At 37.3% G+C, this 19102-nt stretch overlaps 1 protein-coding gene across 2 annotated transcripts in view; it reads right to left on the bottom strand.

Moving 5' to 3' along the window:
- SLC30A6 (solute carrier family 30 member 6) overlaps window positions 1–16712 on the bottom strand; it is a 38519-nt gene extending 21807 nt beyond the window's left edge. Inside the window, exons 1-5 of one of the 2 annotated variants that reach the window (XM_067703320.1) lie at window positions 16636–16712; window positions 12176–12262; window positions 6977–7061; window positions 5907–5949; window positions 3881–3946 (exon numbers count right to left, since the gene is read on the bottom strand). In XM_067703320.1, the coding sequence (XP_067559421.1) occupies window positions 3881–3946; window positions 5907–5949; window positions 6977–7061; window positions 12176–12262; window positions 16636–16638 (284 nt within the window). In that variant the 5' untranslated portion in view covers window positions 16639–16712. The other variant, XM_067703321.1, reaches the window with a different exon arrangement.
- Window positions 16713–19102: the final 2390 nt, after the last annotated feature.

A 19102-nucleotide genomic window follows, 5' to 3' on the forward strand; every position in this document is an offset into this window, starting at 1 on the left:
GGAGAGGCCACAACAGTGAGAGGCCCGCGTACCGCAAAAAAAAAAAAAAAAAAAAAGTCCTAAAAAAAACCCAAAATCAATTCTAGTTTGATTGTAAGCCTAAATGTGAAAGGTCAAATGGTAAAACTTCTAACTAATAACAGGGTAGAATATCTTTATTCTGGCCAAGATTTCTTGACAAGTACACAAAAAGTATTAACCATAAAGGAAAAGACTGATAAATTGAATTTATCATTGAAATTAAAAACTTTTCACTCATCAGAAGATAACTTTAAGAGAATGAAAGAGAAATAGGAGTGAGAGAATATATTTATGTATAAAGAACTCCTATATAGATCAATAAGAAAAAACAGACAACCCAATCTAAAAATGGATAAAACACTTCAGCAAGCATTTCACAAAAGGGGTAATCTGAATGGTTAATAAACATAAGAAAAAGTGCTCAAATACTCATCAGGAAAATAACTTAAGCCTCAATGAGATGCCACTGCACACCTAGAATGGCTTTAAAAAAAAAAGGCAATACCAACAGTTGGTAAGGACATGAAGCAACTAGAACTCTCATATACTGTCAGTGGAAATGTTAAATTGGTAAAACCACTCTGGAAAACTGTTTGGTATTATCCTATCTTCTAATGATGAATATATGCAAATCCTACGACTGAGTAATTTCAAAGACATATGCCCAACATAAATGAGCACACATGTATACCAAAAGAAATGTACAAGAATGTTCATAAGTAGTTTTATTTATAATACCTAAAAGCTAAAAATTAACTAGGGCTTCCCTGGTGGCGCAGTGGTTGGGAGTCCGCCTGCTGATGCAGGGGACACGGGTTCGTGCCCCGGTCCGGGAAGATCCCACATGCCGCGGAGCGGCTGGGCCCATGAGCCATGGCCGCTGGGCCTGAGCGTCCGGAGCCTGTGCTCCGCAACGGGAGAGGCCACAACAGTGAGAGGCCCGCATGCTGTAAAAAAAAAATTAAAAAAAAAAACAAAACTAAATTCCTTTCAATAGCTGAACATATAAACAAATTTTGATATATTCACATAATGGAATTTTAGAGCAATGAACAAGAATGAACTACTGCTATATGATGATATATATATTGTATCCCATTTATATGACTTCAAAAACAGGCAACAAGAATCTGCAATGACAGCAATCAGAATACTGGTTACTTTTCTCAGGGTTTGACTCTGACTTAACATTAAGTCATTAAAGGAGGCTTTGGGAGAACTTGTAATGCTTTATATCATTATCTAGATAGTAGTTATACAAGTATATTTATTTGTTAAAATTCATCAAACTGCACAAGGATATAAGACAGAACAAGCTACAGTCCCTGCTACCAAGAAATTTATATTTTAAAGGGGAAGACAAAAAAAAACAAAACAATTAATTGCGCTTCCCTGGTGGCACAGTGGTTAAGAATCCGCCTGCCAATGCAGGGGACACGGGTTTGAGCCCTGGTGCAGGAAGATCCCACATGCTGCAGAGCAACTAAGCCCGTACTCCACAACTACTGAGCCTGTGCTCTAGAGCCCGCAAGGCCACAACTACTGAAGCCCGTGTGCCTAGAGCCCGTGCTCCACGACAAGAGAAGCCACCGCAATGAGAAGCCCACGTACCGCAACGAAGAGTAGCTCCCACTCACCGCAACTAAAGAAGACCCGCGCACAGCAACGAAGACCCAACACGGCCAAAAATAAATTAAATAAATAAATTTTGAAAAATTAATTTATAAGTTCTATACAGAGAATTATAGCAGTCTGATGTGACAAGAAGCTAACTAGGTGATCTATTTTAGAATCCATTTTAGATTGGGCCCAGTCACTTAATGACATTAGCATTTAGTGACATTAAGACTGGAATAACAAAACGGAGCTAATCTCGTAAGAATCAAGTGAAGAGCATTTCCAGGAGATAGAATAGTTTGTATAAAGACCCTAAAGCAGGAATAAGATGTGTTCAAACTACGGAAAGAAAGACAGTGTGGTATAGACGGCATGAGAGTGGTAACTTGAAAAGAAGTAGGCTGGGTCTAAATCATATAAGGTCTTTGTAAACGAGGAAAGGGGTCAGGATTTTATTCTAAGTATGACAGGAAACAACTGGATGGTTTTAAGAAGTAGAATGATAGCATGATTTAGGCTTAAAAAGAAAAAAAACACTGAAGAAAAATCCCAAAAAAACACTGGTTTCTATATGGAGAATGGACTGAAGGGGGGTAAAAGCAGAACCATGGGGACCAGTTAGGATGCAAGACATTGGTTAAGGCAAGAAATGAAGGTAGTTTGGTTAGGATGGTAGTAGTGGAGATAGAAACGGGGGCAAGGACAGATTCTGGATGTGTTCGTAAGTTATCTTGACATAACCTGCTCATGGATAAATGTGGGTGATGAGAGAATAATCAATGATTTTACTTGAGCAACTGAGTGGTGGTATATTTGCTAAGATGTGAAAAACTGCAGAGGAACAGATTTGGGGGGAAGAAAACAAGAATCCTAGCTTGAATTTAAGACATGAATTAGACATCCATGTGAACCTGGCACGAAGGTAACATGACATGAGATAAATCTCAGTGCTGGAGAACTGAATTTTGGAATTATTAAATATAGATGATACTTCAAGCTATGTGACTGACTGCAATTATATTTGATTGCTCCCTCTTTTCCTATTCACTCTAAGCAACTAGGCCAAAATGGGAGCTGTCTTGTCCTTATGTGACCTTGTCTCCTGGCCACAGGAGCTGATCTAAAGACTAACATCTATACCAAGGTGGACCAACCAATAGTTCTTTCTCACTATTTTCTAGAGCTGGGGAATCCTTTCGTCTCAAGGATGAAGGTGAGAAGGTTCAAAGTTTTGCTACAAGTTATCATTCCAGGATAGTGGAGAAAAGTGGTCTGAGAAACTGAAACTGACATGCAGAGAAAAGCAGGCCTTCTGAGGTAAGAGAAAGACAATGTCCTGAGTGTTCTAGTCCCTATACCAGTTTACCTCAGTCTTCCCACACTTTGGTTATGTAAATTAACATTTTTCCCCCAAACTAGTTTGAGATGGATTTCTGTCACTTACAACCAAAAGCCTTTACAAATGATTATCATATCAATCCAACTCTATCAAATTTCAGTGACACTTATAAATATCTTCATTTTGCACTAAAATTTCATGTTTACTTTGTCCCATTATTTAAGTAAAACCTGATTTTGTTCAAAAGAATATAATCCCAATAAATGGTATGGTGGAGAAGAAAGGTAAGTTTTGTCCAAGAGTTTCTTCACCAAAGTTAAATTCTTCTTTCAAGTTGTTTCCTTGAATCTGAAAAGAACTCATTTTTTCTAACATATTTTAAAAAATCCTCTGATATAAAAGATTATTTTCTAACTTTCAGTAATTTCTAAACTATAGAAACAGAAATCTCAAAATCTTTGTCAGTTCACTGCTGTCACAAATACAGTCTTAAGATAAAAATACATCTCTACCGCTGCATTAATGTTAAACTATATCCCACTTACTTTAACATCTAGAAGATACATACATGAAAATCCTTTGTACTTTCTCTAACTGGAATAAGAGATTACCAAAATATTAAAGAACTTAAAATGAACAATTTATGTAAGATTTGTTTTATAAAATAGAAAAAAACTAATGTGAACATTTTACTTTAATATGATTTAAATTTAAACATTCATGTTCCTTATCTAGAATCCTCTTGGAAGATGTTTTTTTTATCTACTTTCACTATCTGATCACTATTCCACTAAACAGGCAGCATTTATTTTCTACAAGTTCTCTAGCTAGCTCTTTACTGCCTGGTATAACTACTACTTTAATAGCGATAAGTTAGCAGAAAATAAAATAATTTGAACTTACCCAAATGAATAGGCAGGGCTACGTTTCCTCATCATTACCCAGTAACTTATTAAACATGTCATTAAACTAAGTAAAAAGGAAAATAAGTTTAGCATTAAAACTAGAACTAGAGGACTTACAGAAAGAAATTTAGCTTTCAGAATAACTAAATTGCTAAAAGTTAATAGTGTTTGCAGACTAAACTAACAACAAGTTATTCTAATAATTTATAATCTAATCACAATAAGCACCCTAATGTGAGTTTTAACATGGGGAGAAACTGAAAGAAGTTATGATATACCATTAAGACACTAATAATAGAACTAATAGAACCTAAACCCATAGTTTCTCTACTCAGAAAGTTATCCGCCCTAAATGGTTTCCATAACTGAGCCTGCAAAAAATGACACAGTAATAATAAGTGCAATTTACTTGATTCTAGGCATATACAATACATTTTAAGTTTAATAAACTTTATTTAATCTCTGTTAAAAGTTAAACTAAATATTAATAACACCTTGACAACATTCTGGATGGGATAAAGTTATGGTTACTTTCTTAGTGGAGATTCACTCTAAAACAACTTACTACAGTGTGAAATTCAGGTAATAACTATCTGTTTTAGACCAATCAAGAAGATTTAGTTATGTGACTGATGAAAAAGACATCCCTATAACATACTTCTATGGCACGGATCTTGGAGACATATGGTCTAAGCATTCTGCAACCTTTATTTGGAAATATGAAAGGTCCCCAAAGCAGGAGCCAATAGGTCGTCTCTCTAGCTCACAATTACATATATACTTTGCAGTTATTAACATCCCTCATTTCTTTTCACACCCACATGGTTACAGTGGGACCTAGTATGTTCTTATGTGTTCCTGCTCCCTGGTCACAGCTGACTCATCTACAGGTAGGCACCTGACCTAAAGTCTGGGTATTATCTTTTCTGTTGCTATATAAATGGGGTATTTTCTTCCAGCATATCTTCTAATTATTATTTGTACATATGGTCCATGTTGATAATTTTACTTATTTCACAGATAACTTTCCTTTAAGTAAAGAAAACTTCATAAATTCAGTGCAACAAACCTTTTTTTTAGTTTAATTTTATCGTTTTATTCAAAATAGGACATTTACACAGAAATGTTTATAAAGCACATATGTACATTTTAACAAATAGAAAAAAAACACCCATTTAACCACCAATCAAGGTCAGGAGTAAAACACTGGGGAAGCATTCTGGAGGTCTCTTTTCTGTTTTTCAAATGAAGTATATACAGTTGATAACAAATTCCTTATTAGCTTCAAAACATTAAGAAGGGTCTTCGCTGGTACCACAGTGGTTAAGAATCCGCCTGCCAATGCAGGGGACACGGGTTTGAGCCCTGGTCCAGGAAGATCCCACATGCCACGGAGCAACTATGCCCATGTGCCACAACTACTGAGCCTGCGCTCTAAAGCCCACTAGAGCCCGCAAGCTACAACTACTGAGCCTGCATTCCACAACTACTGAAGCCTGTGCGCCTAGAGCCTGTGCTCTGCAACAAGAAAAGCCACTGCAATGAGAGCCCGCACACTACAACAAAGAATAGCCCCTGCTCGCCGCAACTAGAGAAAGACCGCACACAGCAACGAAGACCCAGTGCAGCTAAAAATAAATAAATTAATTAATTAAAAAAAAAAAACAACACAACACTAAGGAGGGGACTTCCCTGGTGGCGCAATGGTTAAGAATCTGCCTGCCAATGCAGGGGACACAGGTTCGATCCCTGGTCTGTGAGGATCCCACAAACCATGGAGCAACTAAGCCCGCATGCCACAACTACTGAAGCCCTCACGCCTAGAGCCGGTGCTCTGCAACAAGAGAAGCCACCGTAGTGAGAAGCCCGCGCACCGCAATGAAGAGTAGCTCCCACTTGACACAACTAGAGAAAGCCCGCGCATAGCAATGAAGACCCAACACAGCCATAAATAAATAAGTAAGTAAATAGGTAAGGAAGGAAGGAAGGAAGTAAAAACATTAAGGAGCGTTTTTAAAACTTACCTAAAAAGATCAAAAATGGTCAGGTAAGTATAGGCAGTTAAAGCTGCAAAACAACAAAAAGACTGATTAAAATGTTACTGAATCCATTGTTAGGAAATACAGCAAATCACCAAAACTGTTCATAACAGGGACATCCATCACCGGAAAACATGAGTCACTGATTAATCTCATATGTTGGCAATTATCTAGTAAATTTGACTAATACATGTAGCCAAAGTTGGTTAATACAAAAGCTTACTTTAGAATCTGATTTCTCCATCAGGAAAAAATGAAGCAGTATATGCTCAAAAGCCCTGAGATCAATTTTTTGCCTCCTTCTGTCATCGGAGTACTATTTTAAATGTATTTTTAAAATAGCAGGATGAAAATAATGGTAAATAAAAACATAAGAGTCATGACACAAGAAAAATATTAGATTTCCCTTTTCAAGGAAAACTCAATAAATCATAAAATTTTATTTATACACTACATAAATTGAAGAACTAATCTCTCACATTAAAAGGAAATCAAATCAAATCTCACAAAAAAGATACATGCACCCCAATGTTCACAGCAGCACTATTTATAAAACAGACTCACAGGTATAGAAAACAAACTAGTGGTTACCAGTGGGAAAGGGGCAAGATAAGGGTAAGAGATTAAGATATACAAACCACTATGTATAAAATAGATAAGCAACAAGGATCAATTGTACAGCACAGGGAATTATAGCCATTATTTTGCAATAATTTTTAGTGGAGTATAATCTATAAAAATACTGAATCACTATGCTGTATACCTGAAACTAATATAATAATGTAAATCAATACCTCAATTAAAAAATAAAAAGAAATCTTAGTTTTTCAAATAGATTTAAATTTTTTTTAAAAAAAGCTCATTTTAGATAATGCCTAACAACTGAACCAAATTTTATAGCTTACAAGGTACTTTTGGAATAGATTTTCTCATTTAAATCTTTTGAGTTATAGTTCAGAATAATATATTCTATGTAAAGGAAGACATACCTTTATTTATTATGAGAACAATAAAAGTGAAATAATTAACTCCTAAAAATAAGAATAGTGACATACCTATACTATTAGTGGAACTGCACCACATTAGCAGGAAGCCAGTACATGTTAAGTTTATTGCACCAAAGAGCAGTATCTTCCAGGACTGTGAAAAAGAAAATCATTCTTATTTGTACAATGCTGACAAACTTCTCTGGGTCCATTCAAGTTGCTGTGATTCATACTCTAATATTCAAAGGAATAAGCACAACTTGTTTCAAAAAGTTGAAGTGCCACATTTTCTAAAACTACCAAAATTATCATCAAACAAGTTACTATTATAATATATAAGCCTAAACGAATAATTCTAGAAGGGGAATTATTCTAGAGAAAATAAATTCTGACACACAAACTCTCAAATAGTTGAGAAAATATACTGACATTTGAATATAATTTTGTCTCCATAAACATGTAGAGACAATGATAAAAACAAATGGGGCAAAATGTAAAGCAATTGATGAATGTGAATAAATGGTATAAGGGAGTTCCTTATACTCATAACATTTCTGTAAGTTTGATGGTACATCAAAATAAAGTTACCCTGCCCACCCACCCACCAAAAAAGAGCAGTACTTGGTTATTTACCAAGTAAATTGTATGAAATAGGACTGCAAAAGAGGGGAAGATTACCACAGTTTAGAAGTTCACAGAAAAGGGAGGATCTGAGATACACCTTGAAATAGCTAGGATTTAGAGGGAGGAGGAAGAGCATTCTAAAAATAAAGGAAGAAGAGATCAAGTGAACTGTTTTTTATTTTTGTTCTGCTCCTCTCCCTATAAAGGGAGACCTATGCTTGTTTGAAAGTAGAGATGAAATAAATTAGTGAAAAGGTAGTTATTTTGAGGTGTTAAAATTAAACATGTAATTGCTAAGGTCAAGTATTGTATGGGATAGAATGGTTTTACAATACAGATGAAAGGTGTAGGTCTAGAAAGGAAGAACACCACCCGTGAGAAAGTGAGAAGGGTAAGAAGGTAACGGAAGAGAAAGAGAACTTGTAAGGCAGAAAGAAATGACAGTGATGTAACACAGAGGTAACAGTCTTGAAAGGAAGACGCAAGGCCATTTTCTAAAATTAGGGGATATGATAAAGTAGCACTGGAAACTTAAATCTAGAAGAGGATCTGCAGAATAGATGTTATGGTGAATATACTATTGAATCATCAAAAAGAAGAACAATAATTACCAACATGAATTTATGGCAGACACCATTGTGGAACTTCCTCTACACCCACGAGCAAAACCAGAAAAGCAAGTGAGATAGGGATGTTAGAGACCTGAGAACTGATATGATAGGTTAACAAGACAAGGGACTCTAATACTAGTGAGAACATTAATGAAATGACTGGATATGGGGTCTAGTCAGGACAGGGATTCAACAGCAGTCAGAAAAGGAAGATAAAGCATTTAATGCATGCAGTTCTAATGCTGAATCAAGCTATTAATCAACAAATATTTGAGTATCTATTTTGTAACAGACACTATTCTAGGCACTGGAGATACAGCAGTGAACAAAACACGGACCTTATACTCCAGGTGAAGTGACAGACAATAAGCAAATATATAAGGTCAGGTGGTGATAAGTGCTAAAAGAAAAAATACAGTAAGAACACAGTAAATGGAAGACATGGAAGAGCTGCTCTTCTAGATAGGGTGGTCAGAAAAGACTCCTTTGGTAAGGCGACATGTGACCAGAAATCAGAAAGAGGCCAAGGTAATAAGCATGCAGATATCTGGGAGAGAAAATGGGAACCACAGTGCAAATTCTTTGAGATAGAAGAATGGCTGAGGACAGTTAGACAAGAGAGCTGAGAGGGAGTCTGGGGCTACATCAAGTAGTGTCATGTATGCCAGGAAAAGAATTGGGATGTATTCCAGATGAGATGGAAAGTGACTTAGGCTTCATTTTAAAAAGCTCATTCAGCTACCCTATGTAGAATATACTGCATAGGGGCAAGGATGAAAGTAGGAAGACCATTTAGAATGTGATTGCAATAAACCATGTGGGAAATGATGGTGGCTTTGAACATGGTAGGAAGGTGTTAAGAGTCAGATTCTGGGCTTCCCTGGTGGCGCAGTGGTTGAGAGTCCGCCTGCCGATGCAGGGGACACGGGTTCGTGCCCCAGTCCGGGAAGATCCCACATGCCGCGGAGCGGCTGGGCCCGTGAGCCATGGCTGCTGAGCCTGCGCGTCCGGAGCCTGTGCTCCGCAACAGGAGAGGCCACAACAGTGAGAGGCCCGCGTATCACAAAAAAAAAAAAAAAAAAAAAAGAGTCAGATTCTGAGTATTATACTGAAGATAGAGCCGGCAAGAATTACTTATAAAGCAGATGTGAGGAGTGAGGGAGAGATTGGTAAAAGTGACTCCAAGGTTTCTGGCCTGAGCCATGTAGTGAAGGAGTGATAGAAAATCAAAGTTCAGGTTTGATCATACTAAATTTGAGATGCCTATTAGATATCCAGGTGAAAATGTTGAGAAGTCCATTATATATAGGAATTGGAGGTAGGGAAGAAGATAGGGACTGAGATATAAATATAGGGTCATCAGCATATGGTAATGAAAGTAAACAAGAGAGGCCAGAGCTCCATAAGCCCTGGGACACTCCAAAACTTAAAGAGGTCAGAAAGATGAGAGGAAAGTAAGAAAGGAGACTAAAAATAATGGCCAAGTAAGTAGGAGGAAAATCAAGAGTGGCATTTCAGAGTTCAAATGAATAAAACTGCTTTAAGGTGGAAGAGACTGTTTTTCGTCAAATGCCACTGAAGGTCAAATAAAATGGGAAATGAGGATGACCATTGCTTTTGGCAACACAGAAGTTATTAGTTACCTTGTAAAAGCTGTTTCTGTGGATAAGTGGGGACTAGAATCAGACTGGTTTTGTTTAATAGAAACGGGCAGGAGAGAAAGTGAACAAAGAGAGTAAAGACAATTCTTCTACGTACTTTTGTATAAGAGGAAGCAGAGAAAGGAAGCAGTAGCTGAGAGTGGAATATATGGCATGTAATTATGACGCAAGAAGGAGAAGGAGAATGATTCAAGAAGGAACAACAATGCAAGAGACAGAAGGAACCATTATAGAAATGCTGTCTTTGAGTAGGCAACAGTGGAAGAATTGGCCTTATATAGCAGATCAGACAGTTCATTCACAAAATAGGAGGGAAGGCAGAGTGTTGGTAGATATGCTAATGACAGGATGCGGAAGTTTTCTCCTGATTACTTCTTTTCCCTCAGCGAAACAGGAAGCAAGATGAACAGGTTAGAATGGGGATGAATAAGCTTTTGGGAGTCTGAGGACAGAAGTGAAAGAATATGGTATGAAACTGTCACTTAGGAAACTGGAAACTGAATAAACTAGGAACATACAATATGGGCCACACTAATGGCATACTTGATCATGAATTTAAAGTGAGACCAGTCAGCATGGTTTTGTGTTTTTTTTAAGGTTACATTCTGTTGCTTGCATGCAGGTACAGAGTAGGAAAAAAGTGGACTTAATGAGGTTAAGGATTTGCCAAGGAAGTATGATAGACAGAAGAGGGGCACAAAGGAGTTGAAGGCATATGCAAGAAAATGAAAATGATGGACCAGAGAATCTAAATTGATAAGTAAGTAAATGAGGATAAGAGAGGTGAAAAATAGTGAAAATATAGCAGAGTAAAGGACTGGAGGCCCTAGTAATAGGAGTGAACTGGAAAGACAGATAGTGACTGATGAGTAAAATGCTTAAATTGAGACAATGGGAGGATATAGTTATTACAAATGATAAGGTTTATGGTATGATCATAGGAGTGGATGGTTGGGAGGGATACAGGACAAGGTTATTTGTGGTGAGGAACTGAGAGGTAAGGATCTTCCACGTGAAATATGAAATCACCAAGAACTAAGACAGGAAAAGCAATGAAGAGATAAGCCAGGTGTACCTCTTAAGATTTAAATTATGATAGAGGTTATCTGTACAATTCAGGTGTTCCTATACTCGTTTTGTTCCTACTACCTATTCTGTGGTATACTATGCTTCAGTGAAGTGTACTGTTAAAGAACTTGCTGCTTCCTCCTGCAATATAGTTGCTTTCCATCAACATCATAAAGCTATAACTATCTGTTCTCAAGAGATCATCCTAAGGACTTCCCTGGTGGGCCAGTGGTTAAGAATCCACCTTCCAATGCAGGGGACTCAAGTTAGAGCCCTGGTTGGGGAACTAAGATCTCACATGCCACGGGGCAACTAAGCCCGCACACCGCAATAAAAGATCCTGTGTGCCACAACTAGGACCTGATGCAGCCAAATAAATAAATAATTTTTTTTTTTTTAAAAAGAGATCATCCTAAATGACTAAATACAAAAGAAGCAGATAAATTTCCTACCCATGGCTCTCAGAGTTTAACATTCAGAGATGATAATATTTCCAAATACTAGAATTAATGAGTTTTGACCATATCCCAAAGTTTTAGAAACAGGAGATATAGTGGTAAAAAACAAAGAAAAGAAGTCTTTAGTTTAGTATTGTAATACGTGGTCAATATCATTGCTACTGCTTATTATGTTACATTGAAGCTAGGATTATTTAAAATTCATCAAGTATTTGCTGGGTGCTTATTTTGTACTTCTATTAAAAAATGAGGGGATATATGTATATGTATAGCTGATTAACTTTGTTATATGGCAGAAACTAACACAACATTGTAAAACAATTATACTCCAATAAAGATGTTTAAAAAAAAAAGTGAGCAAAAGAGACATAGTCACTGCCCTCAGGGAGCTTACAGTATAAGACAATAATGAGAACAATGACAACAGAATAGTAATTAGAAGGTCTACACTGGTGACCAAAAAGGGTATCTATCAATTGTCTATTTATAGTCTCAAAGCATAACTTATTTTTTCTGCCTTACATTAAAAATGAGAAAACTTGGCTTCAGACCACACCCACTTAATTTGCTAAAAAAACTAACAACATAAGGCTATCACCAAACAATTTTTCTTCAAAATTCTTTAGAATTAGAATAAAAACTAACCAAAGCCTAGCTTCCTCCCAGGCAAAACAACTGTATACTAAAGTTCTGTAATTTTACATTAAAAATTACTTATCCAACATAAAAAAATGAAAACAATGTGATGGATCAAGAGTGATTTCTATTTGCCTTAAAAATTACCTTTCTTCAATGTTATGTTTGTGCAATAATTAAAATTAGGGTTAAGGAATAAAAATAACTTACCCTTCGATCAGCTGCTACAAGTCTAAATTCCTGCAATAACTTGCCAAAAAAAGATCTTTGTGGTTTTCTAAAGAGATGAATTGTCCCCTTTAAAGCAAACAAAAGTACACAAATCAGCATTTAAGTATCTAATCTTCTTCATTCCTGCGATATAGTAATAACTAACATTTCTTGAATGCTCATTATGTCCCAAGCAATTATTCTAGACATTTTGCATGTATTTACCTATTTAAGACTCACAATCATCTATGTGGTGGAAACAATTTTTAGTAAATTGTCTAAGCACACAATGCTAGTAATGGCTGAACAGGAATTCAAACCCAGGCATTTTAGCTCTAGACCAAACTCTTTTTTTTTTTTTAATGGATTAGGCAATTTTGAACCAGAAAACCAGTTTGCCAAATAGCTTTATTGGAAAAAAACTATTACAATTTACCTAATTAAAGCTTTATATATGAAAGGTTTGGCAACTATTATTACAGGAAAACCTCTGAGTTTCTCTCTCAGGCATTCAAAGTATCTGACATCCTAGCTAGCTTCCATGGTCCCTGCTAGTACACGGTATGGTACTAGCAGAGAAAGGTCACGGCAGTGGGGTTACCAATGAGAGGAGAGACTGAGTGGTGATTACAGTGGGATTTAATACTCAAGTTCAGGAAACCATGTAAGAAAGCCTTAACATAAAGGAGAGCTCAAGCACACATAGGAAATTAGCCTGTGATTAAGGTAGTATCCAGTATCAGTGGGAGAAAGTATGAGTTATTCAATAAATAGTATTTGGAAAAAGGTAAAGTTGGATCCTTACTACTCACTCTAATTTTTCATTATTTTAAAATCAAAATATAAAACAACAGAATAATTGAAGAAACTCATGGATGTATAATTTTATAATCTTGTATGTGGAGAAGACTTTTCTTAATAGGACATAAAACCAAGAAGCTGTAAAGGGGAAAAAATTGATCAATTTTACTACACTTTCATGATGGGAATACAATACAAAAAACAAAACAAAAAAACACCCTGGAAAAATAAGCTGTGAAAATCTTTGTTATTACAAAAGCAAAGTAATTGTTTCTAGGGGAAGAAAAACCCTTCACAATTTTCAACGGGTCATACATAATAATTTGATTGCTAAGTGCCATGTACTTAAATTTTTGGATTTTAATTTTAACAAAACATTTTCTTAGATGGTAAAGGCCACAATCACTATAACAACCATACTACATTTCTACCCCATTAAAGTTGGCCAATTTGATTCAAACACTGAAGCTCCACAGATAGCAATGGAATTAGGAGTTAACAGATTAAAAATGTGAAAAACTTTCAGATCCAATTCAAGCAGAGGTATGATTTTCCTATAGTCAGCATCTAGAAACATCTCAATAGTTATAAAATGATACATCCCATTTCTTCAAGTTTTACATGTCATTAGTTGCATTATGTTTAGACTCAGGAAAGGCAGAAAATAGGCTGAGCTCTAGAAATCTGGCATTAACAAAAACAGCAAAATGTTGATAACTGTCGAGGCCAAGTTATGGCTACATGGGGGCTCATTATATTATATTCTCTCTACTTTTGTGTATGTATGAAAATTTCCACAATAAAAAGTTAAAGTAAAAAATATTTTTAAAAATGTAAAAATAAAGCATCATGAAAAACGTGCAACTAATTTTCATATCCAAATAAAGACCAGTGTATATGTATAACCCTAAGGCTCTGCTAAACCAATTCAGTTGAAAAGGAACAGTATGCTATTTTCACCTGGGATGTTAATAAATGCTAATGTCAACAAACATACTGTAGTCTTAAAGAATTATGTGTGGATATTTTGGTCCCAAAGATAAATTCTACTTAATACTGGTATCCTTGAATATCTTCTAACTTCAGCCCATTTTAAATTATTTCAGTTACTTTAAGTTTCAGGTTAAAGGACTTCCCTGGTGGTCCGGTGGCTAAGACTCCGAGCTGGGGGCCTGGGTTCGATCCCTGATCAGGGAACTAGATCCCACATGCTGCAACTAAAAGTTCGCATGCCACAACTAAAGATCCTGCACGCCGCAACCAAGACCCAGCGCAAACAAATGAATAAATAAAAATATTTTTAAAAATAGTTTCAGGTTAAGACAATCAATAAGGTTTCTAAAAGGCAGAGGGCCATTTCTGATGCCATTCTGATAGTGGGGGAAAACCCACAAAAATCCTAATTTTCACGTCACTCTTTCCAAAATTATATTGGCTCTCCACTGCTATCAGGATAAACTCCAAATTTTACAACTTGGAACTCAATGCCTTCAATGAGTTAGCCTCAGTTTCTTTCCATTTTTTCCTCTTGCTCCAGATAAGAATCCTCAACTCCAATTAAACTGCTGTTCTCCTTGTCTCATGATCTCATGAGACAAGTATGAGATCTCATACCATTCTAGAGTAAAAAGGCCAGACTCATCTAATCCAAGCACTAATAGCCCTGAAGCACTTAGCAAGTTACCTGACCTCTCTGTTTCCTCATCCAAATGAGAGTAATGAATAGTAGATTAAGAGTACTGGAGTAAGGGACAAAGTACTAAGTTTACTGGTTCACTTCCTACATGAAGCCTTATTAGATTATTCAAACTATAGAGTTTTTTATGCCACTTGCTTTGTAATGAACCACAGGCTAGCCTTCATCTTGTCATCTTGCATGGTAAGTTAATTTTTTAGTAACTTCACTAATGACAAGGGCTATATTTCCTTGACATATTCTAAGAAAGCACTACGTTTTGCACATAGCATGTTATTAATAAATAATACATAATGGGTAACTTTAAAAATAAAACTTAAATGCTACTATTTCCCTTATTACTAATGTTTCATGCATAAAAATTTACTGCCATGGTCACTTATTCAGTGTTCTATAAAACAGATATTTATTGAAAACTTCCTCTGGGCCAGGCACTGTACAAAAGGCTCTGGGGAGATCAGAGTGAATACATAGGTCCTCCTCTCAAAAAGCTTACAGCCTAGGAAGTGAGAAAGACAAGTGAATACACAACTTTAACATAGTCTGGTAAAATGCACCAGATGTTACTGGTAAAAAGCACCCTCACAGGAGCGTAAAGGAGGCACTTAATAGGATGTTTAGACATGGCAGAAAGGCTCATGAAAGAGACTAAAGGACATGTTAAGGGTTATACTGATAAGGATGGCAAGACAGGAAATGGAGAGCAATTCTGGCGAGAGAAGAGCATATATGAATTCGGTGCAAAGGTCTAATTCTTAGAGCACAATCTGCAAGCTGTTCACTGTAGCTGGAATATGGTGTATGTATGTGTAAAAAGAGGCTGTAAAGGTAAGAAGCTAGACTACAGATATCTTTGCTTGCCATACTAAACAGAACTTTAGCTTTCAGGCTAAAGGAAAAAAAAAACGGAAGAATTTTAAGCAAGGGAGTGGCATGGTCAAGTTTTAGAAACTTAACTCTGGCTACACAGTGGTGAATGTTTTGAAGGAGCACACAGCTATTTGGTCAGCAAAAAAAGTAAATTTTTACCCACTTTCTGCATGTAAAGGAAGGATTACAGGAAATTTAGAAAATATTTTCAAATATGTGAATAAGACATTTTTTCGACCATATCCACTCAAGGAAAAAACTCAGAGTGACAGTGCTGGGGCACAGAAACGTGGTCCTTTTATCATATACAGGCTATCAATAAGAGACCCATGAATTTTCTGATACAATGGTTTGTACCTCTTTTGACACTGAAATCACAATCAACTGCTTATCCTTAGATAAAATTCAGAGAGCTATATATTTGATTTCTAAAGGAATAAAATGACTAACACCTCTAACAAAATTTAAATACCACATCCCCAAAGCCATAAGGGGATCTACATATTGGGATCTACAAACGCATACAAAAAATAAGCTGCAGTAAGAGGCACTATCAACACCTTGACTTTCGCCAGTCTTTGGCCTTCTGAAAGCTGCTGCCATACCCGGCTGTCGCACTCGATAAAGGCAAGCTGGAGACTGGGGCGTCAGCCTCAATACCCTACTAACCATCCTCTTTTATTTTCACCAGTGTTATTGTCACTACTGTAAGCATCACTAATACGGTCGTTGCTGCTGCGGACTTGTTTTCTGACCTTTTGTTGATGTTGTAGTCGCTGACACTGGCAAAGACTTTTATTTCTATATCAAGGATGTCATTGCAGGGAGGAGTCATAAACTCGCCCAGAGCCGAAAGGTTGGCCTGGAGCGGGGCCGGGGTCCGGAACAGCAAAGGAACCGGGTGAGGGAGCGAGGGAGCATCAGAGCTCTGGTGGCACGCTCTCGGACGCCAGCCGCTCCTCCCGGGGACCCCGAGCATAACTCCGACGACCCCCACCTCTGGGTGGCTGAGGCATTTCAAGGCCGCTTCAGGACCAGAAAGGATAAGAGGAATCATTTACGACAGAAACCCTCACAACCCTGGCCAACTCACCATGATAAGGAGCGGCACAGCTCCCGCCGGAAGACGGCCTAGGAGCTGGTTTTTCCCTAGAGCGGAAGGGGGTTGGGCATCAGAGGCCGATTGGCTGCGAGCGACGCGGGGGCGGAAGTGCGTGCACCGGCCTTAGGGTCCCGCTCCCCCTTCCCGGCTGCCCCTGCGTTCTATAGAGGCGAAGGTGGCGGCTAGAGCGACTCTTCAGCCCACTGCCGAGTTGTGGGTGCAGAGGTACGCGCTGAGGTCTTTGTCAAGAAGCAATTAGGGTTTCTTTGTAATGTTAGAAAAGTTTCATTGAGTCCTGAAGCGCTTTTACCTATGTTGTGTTATTTAATTTTTGCAATACCTTACGAAATAGATTACATTCCCATTTTTCAAGTGAGGAACCAGGATTAAGAAACTTGCCCAGAGACATACATCTAGTTTGCTGTAGTAGCTGAATTTGAACTCAGGCCGACTAATGACGGACTACTGTGTTGTGCTTCCTAAAATACTACTTCAATTCTATAAGATTAATTTTATTTTATAAAAGGGAAATAAAACACATCGAAATGTAATTCATTGGACAGAAATTGAATATGTAGTACGTGTGTATCAGGTACTGATTTCATGAAAATGATACTCTAGTAAGAAGAGACAAAACAAGTAGGAGAAGGAAATTTTTAAAATATATCGGTAAGTAGTGCCATTTAGAAAATAGGAAAAAAAAAAGAAAATAGGGTAATGGTATAGAGAGTAACTGGGTCACTAATTTAGAGAGGTAGTCAGAGAAAACTTCTCTAAGAAGATTAAATTTGACTTCCAAATGGCAAGTCTTTCTGTGAAGTTTTTTCTAGGCAGAATAAGTAATGCAAATACCTAAGTAAAACAACCAAGGGTGTTTTAAGATCAGAAAAAATGTCTGAAAGTATGTCTGGAGAGTTGTGCCTGAGGGGAAGAAACAAAGAGAAGATCTAAGTGATAAACAGGGGCCAGATCAAGTCGGAATTTCTAATTAGGGGTAAAGAGCTTGGTTTTTTTTTTTTTTTTTCTGAGACCGGAAGCCAGTGGACGGTTTTAACAACGGAGTGACCTTCTACATTTTGGCTGTGGTATGGAGAATGAACTGTAGATGGAAGATAATAGCTAACATTTATTAAGCACTTATGTGGTAAGCACTATTACTAAGAACTTAATGTATCATCTCATTTACTCCTCATAACAGCCCTTTGATATAGGTACTATTGTTAGCCTCTACTTGGAAAGTTGTGTGCCAAGGTAACACACCTAGTCAAAGGTGGACCTGGAATTCTGTACACCGTAGTTTTAAAGCCTTACCAACTACTCAGTACTTGCTACTTCTGGACAGGATTAGAATCAAGAAGGCAAGTTAGAACATTATTGCTTCATTTGCCCTGAGCAAATCATTCTCAATTCTTTTTTTTTTTTTTTAATATTTATTTGGTTGTGCCAGGTCTTAGTTGCAGCAGGTGGGCTCCTTAGTTGTGGCATGCGAACTCTTAGTTGTGGCTTGCATGTGGGATCTAGTTCCCTGACCTGGGATCCAGCCCGGGCGCCCTGCATTGGGAGTGCAGAGTCTTAACCACCGTGCCACCAGGGAAGTCCCCATTCTTGATTCTTGAAGTTTCTTTACAGTCTTTTTTTTTTTTTTTTTTTGCGGTACGCGGGCCTCTCACTGTTGTGGCCTCTCCCGTTGCAGAGCACAGGCTCCGGACGCGCAGGCTCAGCAGCCATGGCTCACGGGCCCAGCCGCTCCGTGGCACGTGGGATCTTCCCGGACCAGGGCACGAACCCGTGTCCCCTGCACGGCAGGCGGACTCTCAACCACTGCGCCACCAGGGAAGCCCCAGTCTTTTTTATTTTAACAAAACTGGAATCAAACAGTATATATTATTTATAGTCTGCCTACTTCATGTAAGGATGTATTGTGACATTTTTCCCGTGTCTTAATTTTCTAGAATATAGTTTTAGTGACCTTAGAGAACACAATCATAGGCATGTGCCTTAATATCAATATATTTAACTAATTCCTTATTGATGAGTATAACAGGGTTTAGAGATAGCAAAAATAAATCTCTCAAGCTATTTTAAGAAGAAGAAAAAATCTAATACAGGGAATTGAGTAATTGATATAAAATCATAGGAAACAACTAGACAGAAGATCAACAATGAAACAGAAGACTTGAACAACACTATATACCTATTAGACCTACATATGTCTAGAATACACCATCCAACAACAGCATAATACACATTCTTCTCTGGTGTATATGGAGCATTCCCAGGACGGAACATTTGTTAGGCCATAAAATAATTTTCAATAAATTTAAAGGGATTAAAATCATAGAAAGTATGTTCTCCAAATATACTGGAATGAAATTAGAAATCCATAACAGAAGGAAATTTGGGATGCTCCCATCTGGTGGAAATTTAAAAAACTTAGTCAATGGATCAAAGAAGAAAT

The sequence above is a fragment of the Pseudorca crassidens genome, chromosome 14 (assembly GCF_039906515.1).
Source record: "Pseudorca crassidens isolate mPseCra1 chromosome 14, mPseCra1.hap1, whole genome shotgun sequence".
NCBI lineage: Eukaryota > Metazoa > Chordata > Mammalia > Artiodactyla > Delphinidae > Pseudorca > Pseudorca crassidens.